Below are 16,520 nucleotides of genomic sequence, written 5' to 3' on the forward strand. Positions count from 1 at the left end.
TTTTGGCCGAAGGTGGACAAAAATAGACATCCAAAAGCGTGATAACTCTAAACATAAATTTATAAAATAATTTTTTTTGATTTGTGTAGAAACTTTATTTATTAAATATTATTAGCGAGCTGTGTCTTATGAAAATAATTTAATTTGCTCATTTAAATCACTCCTTTCTGTTGTTAAAATGTTACCTGTTGTTACATTTGTACAAAGAAGCCGGTTTCATAATGTATGTTACTTTTTGTTTTGCTAAGTTGCATCATTGTAGTGTAGTGTTAATAGTGTTGGTTTTTTCTTGTTTAAATCTATATTTGAAACTAATTTTGATAAAAGTGTATGAATTAAGAAAGAAAAGTGTATGTATAGGTGCGTATATGGGCACTGAGAAGCTAGCTTCAAGCCCCCTCAAATAATTTTATAAATGGAATGAGCCCCAGTGATGATCTAGTCAAAAGAATTTTTAATCAAAGTCTTATGTGAAATAAACACTTCGAAATATAATGAAATTTTACCCGTATAAATTTATTGGCTTTTGTTTCGAACCCCAAATATGTAAGCAAAAATAATTTCAATTATACGTTTTGCATGTTTCAATTATCAATATGTTCAATACGTTTTCAATTATAAGTTGAATTCGAAAAAAGAGTTGGTCATGTTATGATTCATTGTATGTATTTTTTAAGTAATTGTTCAGGTGAAGATTACCATAACAGCATCTACGCCACAAGTGCCTATTCTTGATGTCTCCCGTAAAGTGGCATGTGAGAAACTGAAATAACAAAGAAGGAAGAAAAAAAAAAAACATCAGATAAGGGGATCAACTTAATTGCCAAGTTTTGGCAACTTCCAGGCAATGGCATATGTGAAACAGAAAGAAAACATAACAGAAAGGGACCAACTCAAAAAGCATAACTCATAGCCACCCCGGGGCAAACATCTAAATTATTTTTTTTTAAAATTACCAAGTTTAAAATCTGGCTCCTTTGCTATTGTAATGGGTTCTACAAATCATGATACGGAAATATTCCCATTATAATTAGTTCTCATCACAAAGCAAACAACTGCATGATTTTTTTTAAAATTCTTTTTTGCAAGTTTAAAACCTCTTTTGTGCCTTGACCACTAAAGTTGGAGTATTTCCTCGTTCAGTAATGAATGATTTAATTCAATTCTTATGTCATCATTTTCTTATTTCTTCCTTTCCAAATAATTATGGAGAGCATTTGTTATAGATAATAATTATTATACTATTATCTTTTAAGCAAGACTCTCACAATTTTGAATCTATAATTTATTCATTAAAATTTAAGTGTTGCGCAGTTATTTTTCCTGTGACAAACTTTTTAATCGGTTAATATTTGGGTCAAGAGAAATATTGTATGATAAATATGATATAATTTTCAAAATTAAGTAACAGAATGAAGTTTTAGTGCATTAAACTACGGAAATGGAAACTATCAATTGGAGATCATTTTTTTTAGAAACGAGCTGAATGGTGGAAGGTTCTAGGGAAGGCTCTGGCCCACAAAGGGATGTCATGTCAACAGAGGAAGAAGATTATTTTTTCGGCCATAGAATACTTTTCTTCTGATTTTACATTAATGAAAATATATCCAAGTTGGTTTCTGTTGCTGCGAACTATAATCGCTGGGGAGTTTTGAACTTGCAAAAATTTAGTAAGAAAAGAGTGTAGTTTTTAAGTACAGTAAGAAAAAAAAATTGAAATTTAGTACGAAAAAAGGAATTTTACCCTTTGAGTTGATTTTGTAATATTCTGTCATGTGTCATATCTCAAAGAAGTAGTAGGTGTATAAGTACCAACTTCCCCAAAAAAGAATGCCCAAAGCTTTTACTTAATATAATTTTAAAATTGACCATTTTGGTAAATTAATAATCTGCCTTACTATTGAATGATGATTTTGTGAATTTTGTTTGTGTAATTTTGTTATTTATCTGCAAATTTGTTAAACTCTGGTTGCTATGCTGTACCCAATTTTGTCGATATCAGAAGAGCTTACTGCAATTGAAATCTGTATCTTGAACTTGTATATCATTGATGTTTACTATCATTATTTTTTTTTAGAAAATACTTACATTGGAAAATGTTTTCCAAATTACTAAAATGAAAAATGTTGCCACAAGCTATCGCTTGATGTCTATTTTATCACGTCCCCAATCTAAACAAGTGCTTGAATTTCGAAAGGAGAAATTATCTCTACCTTTTGTAAGTAAATAAATTTGTTTCTAGCATCCCTTTTTTGTGTTTTAAAATTTTTTATACGAAGATTATTAATTTAGACATCGTTACAGATATTTTATATCTGCTAAATTTAAAAGTTGTAAGATTTAAAAAAATTTTTCTTCAGTTTTTTAGTAAAATATTTAAGTTGTAGAGTAGGGGTGCACAACCTGCCACCCGAGGGCCACATGCAGCACACTGACTGTTGATGTGCGGCCCGCGAGAGCTTCTGAACACAAGAATTTTTTTCTTTTAATAGTAAAAATTTAGAATCTTTTCATTTCTCTTCACAAAATATTGATTCATAATATGTACTATAATAGTTAAGTTTTAATTTTTGCTTAAACCTTACAAATTTTCTTTAAAATATTTAGTTCAAATTTATATTACTCATTAAAATAAGTATGTATGCAGTTTTTTTTACGCATTTAGCATTATACTTTTTTTTGTTAGAGTTTATAGTATCTCTTTCTATATATATATATATATATATATTAGTAATAAAAAGGCAGAATAAAAAAAGTAGTTTTTTTTATTGAATGAATTTTAATAATTAAAGTATTTAATTTTAGGTAAATATGTTACTAAGTTTACTGATGAAAATATTTATTGTTCAGAGCACCAATTTTGAGATAAAAATTATATTTGCCACCATCATGACTAATATGCGTGCGGCCCTTCGTTCGTCAATCTGCTGTGCAAGTGGCCCTTCACTCAAAAAGATTGTGCACCCCTATTGTAGAGTGTAATAATAAATATTGTACATAAAAAATTATCTAATTTTTTTTAATATTTGTTATAAAATGAAGCCAGGGTTTTTGAACTTTTTTTTATAAATTTGAAGTTACCATTTTTTAAATACACAAATCACTTTTCATTATATATTTTTATTGAAAGTGATGCTACAAATGCTTCTAAAATTATATTTGAAATAGAATTAAGGTATGTGCATTACTAAATATAAATAAAAGATAGAGTCCTAATTTAATATTTTATTCAATTATACCAGAATCAAATAATATGTGTGGAAAAAATATAAATTTTAGAAATTAAGTCTTGGTATGTATATGACCCCTATGTTTTAGGCTTGGTGTTTTTAAAATGGGTATCCTATTTAAAGTACAATGAGTATTTTTGTACAAAACTGGATATTAGTCTGTTTTGAGGAAAAGGTGTAAAAAATTACTTAACTATTTTTAATGTCAGTGATTCTTTATTTATTGTGTTAGTAGGTACTTAATATAATAATATAGGTAGGTACTTTGGTCTATGCCTAAAGTAACACCCTCAGTACCCCGAAGGTTTTGTATAGGAGTCCGGGACTGAGGGTGTTACTTTAGGCATTTGCCTCCCCCTCAATAGAAAAGGTTTTGTTTTATGGCTACCGGGGCCGGTACCCCCTGAAGACGCCGGCTTCGGTGGTCATATATTTATTTTTATTTCCTTAGTTTTCTTTATTGCTAAATTTATCCTTTTTGTGAAATTTCTGCTGATTTTAAGCGCGTTTTTTCCATAGAAGTTTTAATAATTTTGATTTAAAATTTTTTTTGTTTCCTTTTAGTATTTCAGAATTGCTATAATCCAAAATAAAATTAGGTTTCAATGCTTTGAAATATTAAGTTGTTATAGTATGTATACTTAAAATAACCTTTATTTTGTTTTATTTTAGCCTTTCAAGCAAATAGATTTTGTGAGGCATGTTCAGTCAACTCCCTTCAACACTATTATTATGTTTGTACCCCAACAAGAAGCATGGGTTGTTGAGAGAATGGGGAAATTTAAGAGAATATTACAGCCTGTAAGTCTAAACATTTTATTTAAGGATTTTGCTTTAACTAAAAAAAAAAAAAACGAAACTGAAATATCTTGCACATTTTGGGAAAATTGTTTATGCTTAAGAGTTTTCTTCATATTTTAGATAAAAAAGAGTAATATGAGAGTGGCCACAGAACAGGGACAATTGGAAAAAGTTAGAGAATCTTATCAATCTGAAAAAAATCAAGGAAATATCAGAGAATATGACTTAAATACTCAAAAAGTCAAGAAAAACGAATACATTTATGTTTGATATTATTAGAAATCCAATTTTTTTTTCTCAAAAAAAAAAAAAACTAATTCTATAATAATTTTTAAAAAAAATATTTTTTGTTTTTAACTTTTATGGCATATATAATTGTTTTGTAATTTATTTTATGTTTAAAAATAGGGCATAACTGGAAAATTAATAATATTTTTGCCACCTTTTACAAAAATCAGAAAAATGTGATAAAAACCTGTCAAAGAACTTTTTTCAGAAAGTTTGTATTAAACCTGAATAATAGAAACTAAATTTATTTTACTAAAGAAAAATTAAATGAATAAAAAAGAATAGGAAATTGAATGAAATGTGCTGATATAAAGATCCTTTCTGAAATCGATATTCAACCTTCTTATTATTACTCATTTGCATTCATTAAAATGTCAAAGTATAGTCATTCATATTTTTATACATACTTGATATAATATTTTATCATACCTTATTTCCTTTGCTGGATAATATTATGGTAAAAAATAGCAAGTTTGTTACTAGTAATATGGTTATTAGTTTTGTTAAGTGTGTTAGAAGTGATAAATGGACATTTAATTTTTTACTCTATATATCTATTTAAATTAAGTAGGTAGACATAACTGATTAGATGACTGAACTTTCTAATAATAATAGTGGAGGTTTAGGAAGTTAAGTTAAAAATGCTTAAAAAGGTATACTGCGACTGTCAGGAGAACTCCTCCAGGCACCTGTCTCGCCTAGTGGCGGGTACTATGGTTACGAGGAAACGGCACTTTGTATATGAGTGTGGGCTAAATAGTTTTGTTTTAATCCTGTCATAGGTCGGGGTGAGTGAACGAATCAACACATTCGTTCTTCCATTTCACCCCCATTAGAGATACAGGTATGTTGTCGCTTGTTACCATGGTAGTGGACAGCCCCAGACTTTTAGTCTGGAGGAGTTCTCCTCAAAGCCGCACAGTATTAGTCAAAAATTTTATTTTCATACTTAAAGTCTAAAAAGTTAATTGGATAAGCAATGCATTGGAATCTCTGTAGTATTTTACAGTGAATTGAATTAGACTAAAAACAAATCCACAGGACTAATAGTCAGGGTTGGGTTTTTGACGTCAAAAAGTGGTTTTTGACATGACAAGGGTATAATACTGGTTTAAACCGTCAAAAACCCGTCAAAAACTGAAGTTTGCCAAGAAAATATATAAACTTCAAATCCATCACCAGTTGCCATGCATTATATTGAAATTTAATTATACTATAGGTAATCAGCAGGTTTTAAAATATTTTTTAATTAAAATTAAGGTAAAATAACAGATTTGAAATCTCAGAAATTTATATTCAAATGCATGTGCAGAAAAATTTTGCACAAAAATTGTTTAAATATTTATATTTTAAAAATTTTTTTTACTTCTTTTTGATACTTAAGAAAATTAAAAGTTTATTATTATGCATTTTTGACATATAAGGAACATATAACTAATATTTATATGGAACTTACAAGTTATGTTGTATAAATACAAACTTGATACAAGTGTATAAAATTTTTTTTTTAATGTTATACCGAATATCTTTATTATCCAGTATGTTAATTTGAATTTAAAAGTAGTTATATTTATGAATAATGATAAATATAATTCATATTGTTTATTATATTTATTTATAATTATTACACTTATCATTTTAAAACAATTTTTATCTCTTAAATTTTTTTTCTCCACTTGTATTAAGCCCCGTGGCAGAATCGCGACACAGCGACATTGTCGCAGAATGTTGCTGAGTTCTTGCAGAAAGAATTTTCTGTTAGGAATTTTGGTTTTCTTTTCTGCAGAAATTTTTTTTCTCTAAAATTATATTTAAAAGATGCTTTTTTAGCACATCAGAGAAGAAAGAAAATGTTCCTGATTTTTCTATTCTAATTTAAGAATTAAAAATATAGAATAATAAAGAAAGAAATTTCTTTTCTGCAGAAATGTTGAACGATTTTTTACCCTCCAGAAATCACTCTTTTAACGCGCTTATTTTGCGCCGATATTCTTGTTAATCCACACTCTCACATTTTTAGAAGAAACAAATTTTTTATACTATTTAATTATACTTGAAACTGAAATCAATTATTTACTTTTACTGTGACAATTTCACTGTTTTTCGGCTTTTTATTATGTGTGCTATGCTACTGAATTCCGTGAGATTTTTAAAATTCCTGTTATTTTTCAGTCAATATTATTTCTACACTTGCCGAAATGCGAAAAAGGAAATAATTAGTGTGTTTTCTTCGTACAAAATGGGAAAATCTCGCCATTGTATTAAAATAATATTAAAAAAAAACATTGAATATTCATTTAAAAATTAAATACGATTTTTATTTTATTCAAAACGTTTTTTTTTTACTGTGAACGCAACGTTATTGTTACCTTAAATTTAGTGAGTAACAGGTATATTTGTTATTATTAAAAGCATCTTACAGAAAGATATTATTGCTAGAGAGGTTTGTCGCAGAAATCCCAAGAAAATTCTGCCACAGGGGTATTAATACAAATAATGCATATCTTGAAAGCAAGAAGTAATTATTCAACAGCTGAATATTTAGATATTCAACAAAACTATATCGTATTCAGCAAAATGAAATTCACAAGTATTTGGATTAACTAAATTTTAAGCATAGTAAATGAATAGGCTGAATATACTGTAAATCGACACTAACTACTCTGTGTATTTAACAGAAAGCACTTAAATTTGTATTGTCTTATGTTAAAAAGATTATTAAGAAGATTTAAAAGAATATTAAAAAGATTTTTCTTTAAAAGAAGATGTCTAATGTACAAAACTGCTAATGTTTATCTTTAAAAATGTCTAATTTTTAGTATAATCTATACAATACACTAAATTTGGTTATAAATAAATTTCTTAATAATATCACTGCAGATTTTCAATAACACATGAAAATGAATATACATAATATTACAAAAGATCTGAGTACAAGATTTTGGTTACTATTCAAAATATAAGTGTTTCTTCAAAATTTAAAATTTATTTTTTCTGGAACATATTTAGAAACACTATCCTTTAAAAAATATATAAATTTTATGTATTAATTAAATTTCACATATGAATATAGGTTTTTGACATTTTTGACAGTGAGGTTTTTGACATGACGGTTTAAACCATGGTTTAAACTGTCAAAAACTGTCACATGTCAAAAACCTGCCAACCCTGTTAATAGTATAGATGTTATAGAAGTGTAAATACAAAAAGGTACTTTTTATACATAATCACTAAACTGCACTATGTTCTAAATTAAATTTTACATATTTTGTTGAATTTCCTAAGAAAAACTGAATGAAATGTAAAACTACTGTTTCAAAATAAAGATCTTGTACTTCTAATACATAAGCATCGATGTGTGCGTGGACAGAGCTAGTGGAGGAAAGAGTTATCATTACAAAATCTGATTTTTGTTATCTTACACATCCTGCTGAATTTCTTGGTGTTATTTTTGCAGCAATCTTGACTGATTTTTTTTAAATTTAATTTTCAAACAACAAAATTGAATAAACATCAGGTTTAGATGATGGAATAAGGTAGCGAAATAGGGGAAGACTTGAAGCAGGCCAGTCTCAAATACAGATTTCATTTTATAACCGTCGTTGAACAGCCGACCCAATATTTGGGTTTACGACTACTAATGTTCAACTCCGTAGCATTGTAATTTTTAACCCAATCCAGAAGACAAGGGAACTCCTGGATCAAGTAATGGAAGAAATTTTGCATTCGTGGAGGACTTTTTGATGGAACTAACCCATATTTGCGTTGCATGGAAAGGAACACCACAAGAACCTTCCACGTTAACCCACGTTCCGTCTACCCCTGAGGATATTTTACGTCAATACTGTGGTTGATCCAAGCCGAATGCGGAATTCTTATTGACCAACCATCGCTGGGATTTGAACCCAGTTCGCCTTGTTGGAAGGCGAATACACTAGTTCCTGGCGGCTCATTATTCCATCTTATTCCATCACGACTCTGAAATACAGATTTGTAAAGAATTCAATTTAACTCCCATCGTCAAGTGCAATTTTTAAACAGAATTTCAGGATTCAGAAATTCAGGATATGCCATCAGGAAGCATGGCCATGGTCGACTAGGCGCCACAACAGCCAATTAAGATCGGAATTTGCGGATTGCAGCGAAGCGTAACTGGGATGCTCTCTTATGACCTTTATGTGGCCACAGGAAGCCAAGTTTCAAGGTTTACTGTCTCCAGAATGTTTCATGAGAGAGTCTATTTGCCTGTTGTTTTTATCAACAGAAGAGATTGTTTAGTATGGAACAGAGATCTTCAAGATTGGAGAATCAATCAGTGGCCAAATATTCCCTTTATTCATAAGTCTCACTTCAGTCGGAGCACTGACTCTCTTGTGGAGGTACCAGGATCAGCTACCTGCCCTCTAATTCCTAGAAATCAACCAGTATGTCAGATTTGCTACTTTGGGCAGCATAATGCTGGACTCCCGCACGCCCCTGCATGTTTTTGAAACCAGTACTGTGACTGGTATGAGATGTATGAATCAGGTCTTGGAGCCCTATGTTTGCCTTTTTAAGGGTGCAGTGGTCCTGATTTCGTTTTAATGGATGACAATGCGAAACCATAAAGCAATTTTAGTTGACTATTTTCTAAAATGAAGATATTTACCAGATGGATTGGGCATCCATATCTCCAGACCTCTACCCTATAGAGCATATATACAGGGCTGATTGTGCTTCGGAAAAAATCCTGATTATCGGAATTTTCGCTAACAGTGATCCGGAAGTTTCCGGAGATCGAAGGTCCAGACGTTTAAAAAAATCATTGATCACAGAAGCATCCGGAAATCAAATTTTCAAGGGTGGAACTTAAAAACACAGTTTATTGTATTTGTTTGTAATGGAGAGCCGGAGAGATACTTTATAAGCTTATATTCATGATTAATATTCATTTTTTATCAGTAAATAGTTGTTATAATCATAAACTCAAGAAAGAAAGATATATTTGTAAATTTTAATTACTTCTCCAGGTCATAATAGTTATGTGTAAATGGTATAAGTATGTGTAAAATTTTAAAAAGATTTTAAGTAAGCTAAGAGATATTGAGGAAGAGGGAAAAAAACTTGTTTAAATTTTTTTCAATACAAACTTTTTTTTTTAACTCAAGAAATTTTCCGGAATTTCGACTTGGGCTCACAATCACCACTGAAGAAGTGAGAAGAAAAAAAACTGTTGCAGTTTCTCATAAACTGCCTTATTTCCAGTTTGAATTCTTGGTGTGAGTCCTAAATGTTTGTACCTTTGGTGTCCATTAAACCATTTTTTTAATTCAATTCTGTAACCACTCTTAGATACCATCCGACTTTGATGGGTGTTACATACGATCATGCGTGTGTATTGTAATTGTTGAATGGTTATTATTTTCATATTATATCAACCCAAATTTTATTAAAATCTGTCCAGTGGTTCCATAGATAATTAACAAAGTATATAAAATTTTCTTAATTTTGAACGCCAGTGTAATTGTCTTATTTACTTCATTTCACAATTCAATATTTCTCCACGCTAAAAGTATACCACATATTGTTCATTTTAAACACTTCCTTAATGAAATACATTGAAACCTCTCCAGAGTGATCACTCTCTGTTCCACAGTAAAATAATTGTTGATGGTGGTTGGCCACTCTTAGAGGCTACCTCCATTGACTTCAAAATTGTTATCAGTGTAATTTTTGCCACTTTTGTTGGCGTCATTAAAAGATGGATCAATGAATAAAATTTAGCTTCTATAAATATAATCATATAATTATAATTATGTGTAAAAATAAATCTGATATAATTATGTGTAAATACAAATTTGCCAATTATGAATGATAAAGCTATTTTAAATAAATAAACAATTATGTTTTTTTTTTAAGTTTGCATTTACTAATATATCAAAAAAATTAGTTATCTTTAGAAGAGCATTTAGTTTTACATCATAAAAATTAGTTAGCTTTAAAAGATGAGAGGAGATTTTTTTTTTGTAGTGCTTAGTTTTTTTTTTAAAATATTTTTTTTTTTCTAATTTAACTTCCAACTCTAAAAATAAATCATTGATAGTATCGCCTTTAGTGCACTCTGATGGCAACATGAGGTTGTATCCCGAAAAAGAGCTCGTTAAATATGAGCCTCACTCAAATATTTATAAAAAATTTTAATCTGCTTATTTGTTTTGTTTTAAATTTTTGTTTTGACATTTTTTCCTTATTCAACCTTTTCCGCATTTGGTGCAGATGTTTGCCTGGTTGCTGGGAGAGGTTTTAATGGTCTGTCCTAAAGGTTTTCTTTAACCCAAAGTCTACGGAAAAAATTTTGTGCCTCTCGAAAGCGGTAGCTACATAGAGGCTACATCTTTCCTGTAGGTTTCACTGTATATAATTTTATGATTTACTGCAGGCTGAAGTAGATTTTGATGGTCAAATTTTAAGAAAATAGCCTTTTTTGTGTAATTTGGATTTATCTGTGTGACAAAAACCAAACATAAGTGGGGTTTACTACAGCATGTCACCAAGTCGTTAACAATCGTCACCAATATCATACACATGAACTACAAGTTTGTTGTTTGAAATATTCATGTATTCCACCATTTTATCATATTAAAAAAAATTAATATTTTAATAATCATGTGGAAAACCAGTAGCATAAAAAAGTAATATGCAAAACTACGTAGATTTATTGTAAAAAGTAAATATTCAAATGTGCGGCTATATGTATCATTTAAAAAAAATATATCATGCAAATAAAAACAAGATTTTAAGAACTATATGACCTATGTGTTATTTTTATCTATGTGAAAGATTTTGTTTTAGGATATATTTTTTATCCTTAAACTACACTGGTTATCATAAATTAAGGAAAATTCACAAAAATCGCGATAACTCAAGAAATTACACATGGAATTTTATGAAACTTACCCACAATATACAACACATAGTAAGGTATTAAACAACATAAAAAGAAATTATCAGACATTAATAGTAGTATAGAAATTAGCACATGTATAAAATAAACAAATTGGAAGTATCGGTTTGCAATAGAAAAAGTACCTTTAATATGGAATATGATTGCCTCTAGAAGCAATACAGCACAAACAGCGATGTGTGATGCTTTCAATTATGCGGTCTATCAGTTCAATAGGAAGTGAGAGCCATTGCTCTTGTAAAGCAGTTGCAAGCGTGGCAAGGGTCTGAGGGGGCGGATTGATGGCAGATACACGCCTCCCTAGAGCATCCCAAACGTGCTCGATAGGATTCAAGTCCGGGGATCGAGCTGGCCACTCCATGCGAGTAATTGTTTCCTGTTGAAGATAATCATCAACAATGCGAGCTCTGTGTGGTCTTGCATTATCGTCCTGTAACAGGAAGCAATCACCAATTGCCCCGGCATATGGGCGCACATAAGCATCAAGGATGTTGTCTCGATAAACCTGAGCATTCACGGTTCCCCTTGGAAAGACATGGAGGTATGTGCGCCCTCCTAAGGATATGCCTCCCCAAACACAGACACTGCCTCTTCCGTATGCATCTCTTTCACGGATGTTTGATGGATGATAACGGGTCCCAGGTTCTCTCCATATCAAATAACGTCTACTGTCACTTTCTAGACTAAACCTGGACTCATCCGTAAAGAGAACAGGCCTCCATTGATCTGACGTCCAGTGGACATGTTGTCGGGCCCACTGCAAACGGTCTCTCCTATGGCGTGATGTGAGCGGCACGCAAATGGCTGGTCGTCTCGCATACAGACCACCTTCGTGGAGCCTTCTGCGCACAGTTGACGTTGACACCAACCTTCCGGTGGCTGCAGCAAGAGAGGATCTAAGATGTGTCGGAGTAGCGGTTCTATTCCTGCGTGCACTTAATGTCAAATATCGGTCATCGGCACTGGTCGTAACAGTTGGCCGTCCTTGACTGAACCTCCTAGATGCCGAATCTGTGGTTTGAAATTGCCTCCAAAGTCTATGAACCACAGATGGACTCACATTTAGCCATCTGGCCACTTCTGATTGACTCTGCCCTGCCTCTAGTCTCCCGATGGCTCTCCATCGTAGTTCTTCAGGCAAATGATGCCTAGAGGTCATTATTACGAATTGGCTATCTCAGATTTTCAATGTCGCAATCACAGTAAAATTTGTGTGCTTTCTCTCAAACTTGGACTTTTATGCTCCAGGCAGATGACGTAAGCCGAGTGCAGCGCCACTAATTTGCATATTGCAATTTTACTCAGCTACTCTTAGTGGACAACATATGCAAATTTTGCACGGTTTGGCTTACTTTTGAAAGAGTTATCGCTATTTTTGTGATTTTTCCTTAATTTATGATAACCAGTGTATTTAGATATTATATAATCATTTGAGTGAAGTATTACAATTGATTAATAATGTATATTTATTCACTAATTTTTAGGGATTGAATTTCCTTATTCCTATAGTTGATAGAGTTAAATATGTGCAGAGTTTAAAAGAGTTAGCCATAGATATTCCTAAGCAGTCTGCAATTACACTAGGTAATAAATTTTTATATTTAAAAATTTTATTTTACTAAATGTTTAAATCTATAAGAATATTCTAATGAGTTTTTGTGTCATATTATAAGATGGGTGCTAATTTTCTCTTGAAACAAATTTGGAAGAATTTCCATCTTATCAGAAAAATTGTGTCCCACAGTGGAATGATCGTAAAGACACGGTTCCGAGTAGAACACTGAAGTCAAGCATCACTTTCTGTGGTCAGTTAGCAGGTGGGTGACCACTTTGATCAGCCTGTGTAGGGACTGCGGGTGCAAGGTATCAGTCCTTATTAGACTGTTTTACCGTAAAGTACTCGACTTCATGCACAGGTCGTCGTGCTACCAAAGCAGGGAAACCGTCCCCTCTGCAGAGGATCAAAATTGTGATGGCATGTCTTCGGATCTTACTCAGGGATGTTTCCCAGACCGTCGCCAATAGCAGCAATTATTGTGCTGCTCTAGTGCTACGTAACTTAAGTACCTACCTACCTTAAATGCAATAGAGCTCTATTTGTAAATGGATTATGAAAGAATTTTGAAATGTTGAACTAAGAGATTGTCTTCTAATTTATTTTTGTGCTAAAACAGTTTGCTGCTTTTTCACTGTATTTTTTATTGAAAAATATTTCAACTCTTCTTTAGTCATTCAATTAAAAATAGTATTGTGCCAAATTTCAAATTTTTAACAATATTGTAATTTTTGTTGATGGGATCATATCTAATCAACTATTTTAATATATTTGAGCCTTTCAATTTTTAATAAAGAGCCGTGATGGCTCAGGGGATTGAGCGCTCGCCTTCAAATGGGTTGAACTGGGTTTGAATCCTAGCAATTGTTGGTCGATATGAATTCCTCATCATGCTTGCACCGACCACAGTGCTGACATAAAATATCCTCAGTGGTAGACAGATCATGGATTAGAGTCCCCTCCTGTCAGACTAACCGTAGGAGGTTTTCCTCTCCATGCCACTCAAATGCAGGTTAGTACCATCAAAAAGTTCTCCATAAAAGCAATTTTACTATGTTGGTTGTTGCATGTACAGGGTATCCGCGGTTCTGGAAAGTCATGAAAAATCATTGAAAGTCATGGATTTCCAAACATTGAACAAACTTTGTTATTGAACAAACTTTTTCATGAAATGTCATGATTTTAACTATTTTTTAAAAAAAATCATGGAAGGTCATGGATTTAGGTCGCTGAAGAATCTAATTTTTAAAATGGCATTAATTACCCCTCCCCCCCTAATATCATGGTGTTCCGAATATCTGAATTTCTAACTAAATCCTCACTAACAGTCATATTTTATTAAAATATAAAATGTTTTTATCATGTTCTTTAAAAATTACGGTTTTCTTTCAAAAAATGAAAGAAAAAACATCATTTCTAGAGCGGATTAACTTTTAAACTTCTATGATTCCAGAATTTTCATTATTATTTTTTTTTATTTTATCAATTTAAGATTCTAGCAGAAGCAAGCGAGTTAATGGCAATTTTTTTTTTAAATTCTGAAATGAGAACAAAAAAATCAGGAGTATTTCTTTCCTTTTCAATAAACAGGAAAAGTATCTTTAGAATATAGCTCTGCAGAAAAAAAAGGAATTATTTTGTTGTATTGTATTTTTTCCAGCTATTTTATTGCTTCAACTCTTTCTTTACTCTGTTTTTTTTTTTTAAATTCAAAATCTATAAATATGAAGATGCAGAGTATAACAGTTTCGGTTATGCCTATCATTTCAATTAATGTTATTCTAATGCTTTTTTTAATTTATTGTTGCGTTTTTGTCAGAGAAAATAGTAACTTCGTTAAGTCATGAAAAATTCTTGGAATTAGTCATGAAAAGTCATGGATTTGAAAATCTAAAATGTAGCAGATATCTTGCATGTAGCTACTTAATTATTTTAGTATTTGTCTATTTGCGATTTCAGGAGTTGTATGAAATATTATAACTACTAGTTTTGTTGACAATTACCACTTTTTTTTTCAATTGCAAGAATTTTTTTAAATTTTGGGTTATAAGTCTGAAATAAGAATATTTTAAACTTCTATGTCTAAAATTATGCTTGGGTATCACAATATTTAGCATTGTATAGGCTTAATAATCAATCATATCTATATCTAAATTCATTGTAATCAATCATTGAAAAATATATTTAACACACATTTAAAAAACAAACAACCTTAAAAAACAGAAACAAAGAAACCTTTTTTCTCCTCTAAGTTATAAGGACTGTAAAGTTCATGTGAAAGAAACTAGTGATATATTGAAAGTTTGGTTTTTTAAATTTATAATATTTTTGTTGAACTTTTTATTGTTTTATACTGTTGATTCGGTTTTGTAGTGTAATACTATGTATATGCTTGTAAGTTTTGTTTATTTTTTATAATACTTCTGTTTTTTTTATTTTTTTTGTAAGTTTTATGTATTTTTTTTTTTATAATTTTAGATAATGTTACATTAAACATAGATGGTGTTCTTTATTTAAGAGTTGTTGATCCATACAAGGTAAAACCAATTTCTTATTCTTGTATGCTTTTTTTTAGTTCTTTTCTATTTAACTATTATCTAAAATTCTAATTATAAATTATAATATTTCTAATTAATCTTTTATTGTTAGTGTGAATGCATTTATATATTTTTAATCTTATTTATGTTTCTTATTAGTATTATAGATTGTTCATTTGCATGTTTTGAATTCTTTTTATATTTTTTTATGATTATTATATAAAACAAAACTGTAAAGATGACAATTCTGTGAGAAATATTGCTCTATTCTGTTATTCTTTGTTGTAGGTTTACTATTCTAAGATACAAGACTACTGAAAATTTTTTGAGATATCTTTAGAATTTAGTTTCAATAAAGAAATCAAGGAAATCTTTTAGAAACTATGAAATATTCCTAATTCATAATTTTATTTGGTGTTATATCTTGGAAAATTGTGTTGAAATGTTTAATTTGGCAAAATTTTTTGATTATGAGCTTGATTTGATTTATTTTCAATAAGCCAAAGTTTTTTTTCTCAATAGAAATTTTTTTTTTCAATCTTTCAGTCTCTTTAAAAGAGCACTGTTTAGCCTAGAAACTTACATACAAACAAACTGTAACAGCTGGGTTAAGCAATATAATTCACTTTGATTTCAGACTGTTATCTAAGATTTTTTTTTTTTAAACTTTTAAATATTCTAAAAAGATCTATGAGTATAATTTGATGTGTTTAACACTAGGTTTAGATAGAACTATATTAATTGTACAAAAAGTATGAAAATTATGTAAATGAATTCTTTAATGTATGAATTATTTGAGGCAATATATAATGCTAAACTGGATTTTCAAATATTGTAAAAGAAAATTTTAATTGGATTTTTTTTGTGTGAGAAAAAAAATTTGTTTCAGAAATTGCTAATTTTTGTGTATCGTGCAGTTATCTAGCTGCACATTTGAAAATATTGTCAAGCATTTTTCTGCAAGCGATACTACGTAACAGTTGTAAAATAAAAAAATGTGGCTTATCACTTTATTGCCTTTATGTATGAAAAAAAAATGTATTTATAATTTAGTAACGCTTTTGATCCTAAATTCTGGTCCATTGGAGAAACTTTATAGTGCAGTAGACTCCTGATTATCCCAGTTAATATTAACCTAGACTAATTCGGCTAACTGAAAAAATCGT

The 16,520-nt window shown here is 30.3% G+C and overlaps 1 protein-coding gene across 3 annotated transcripts in view; it reads left to right on the plus strand.

Moving 5' to 3' along the window:
• The first annotated feature begins 12 nt into the window (after window positions 1–12).
• Window positions 13–16,520, plus strand: part of Stoml2 (stomatin like 2) — a 30,170-nt gene continuing 13,662 nt past the window's right edge. Inside the window, exons 1-5 of one of the 3 annotated variants that reach the window (XM_043040235.3) lie at window positions 13–223; window positions 2,078–2,218; window positions 3,903–4,031; window positions 12,747–12,846; window positions 15,296–15,354. In XM_043040235.3, coding sequence (XP_042896169.1) covers window positions 179–223; window positions 2,078–2,218; window positions 3,903–4,031; window positions 12,747–12,846; window positions 15,296–15,354 — 474 coding nt within the window. In that variant the 5' untranslated portion in view covers window positions 13–178. The other 2 variants (XM_071184811.2, XM_071184810.2) reach the window with 2 other exon arrangements.

Source organism: Parasteatoda tepidariorum, chromosome 5 (assembly GCF_982258835.1).
Source record: "Parasteatoda tepidariorum strain Cologne lab strain chromosome 5, Ptep-v5.0, whole genome shotgun sequence".
NCBI classification, from domain to species: Eukaryota; Metazoa; Arthropoda; class Arachnida; order Araneae; family Theridiidae; genus Parasteatoda; species Parasteatoda tepidariorum.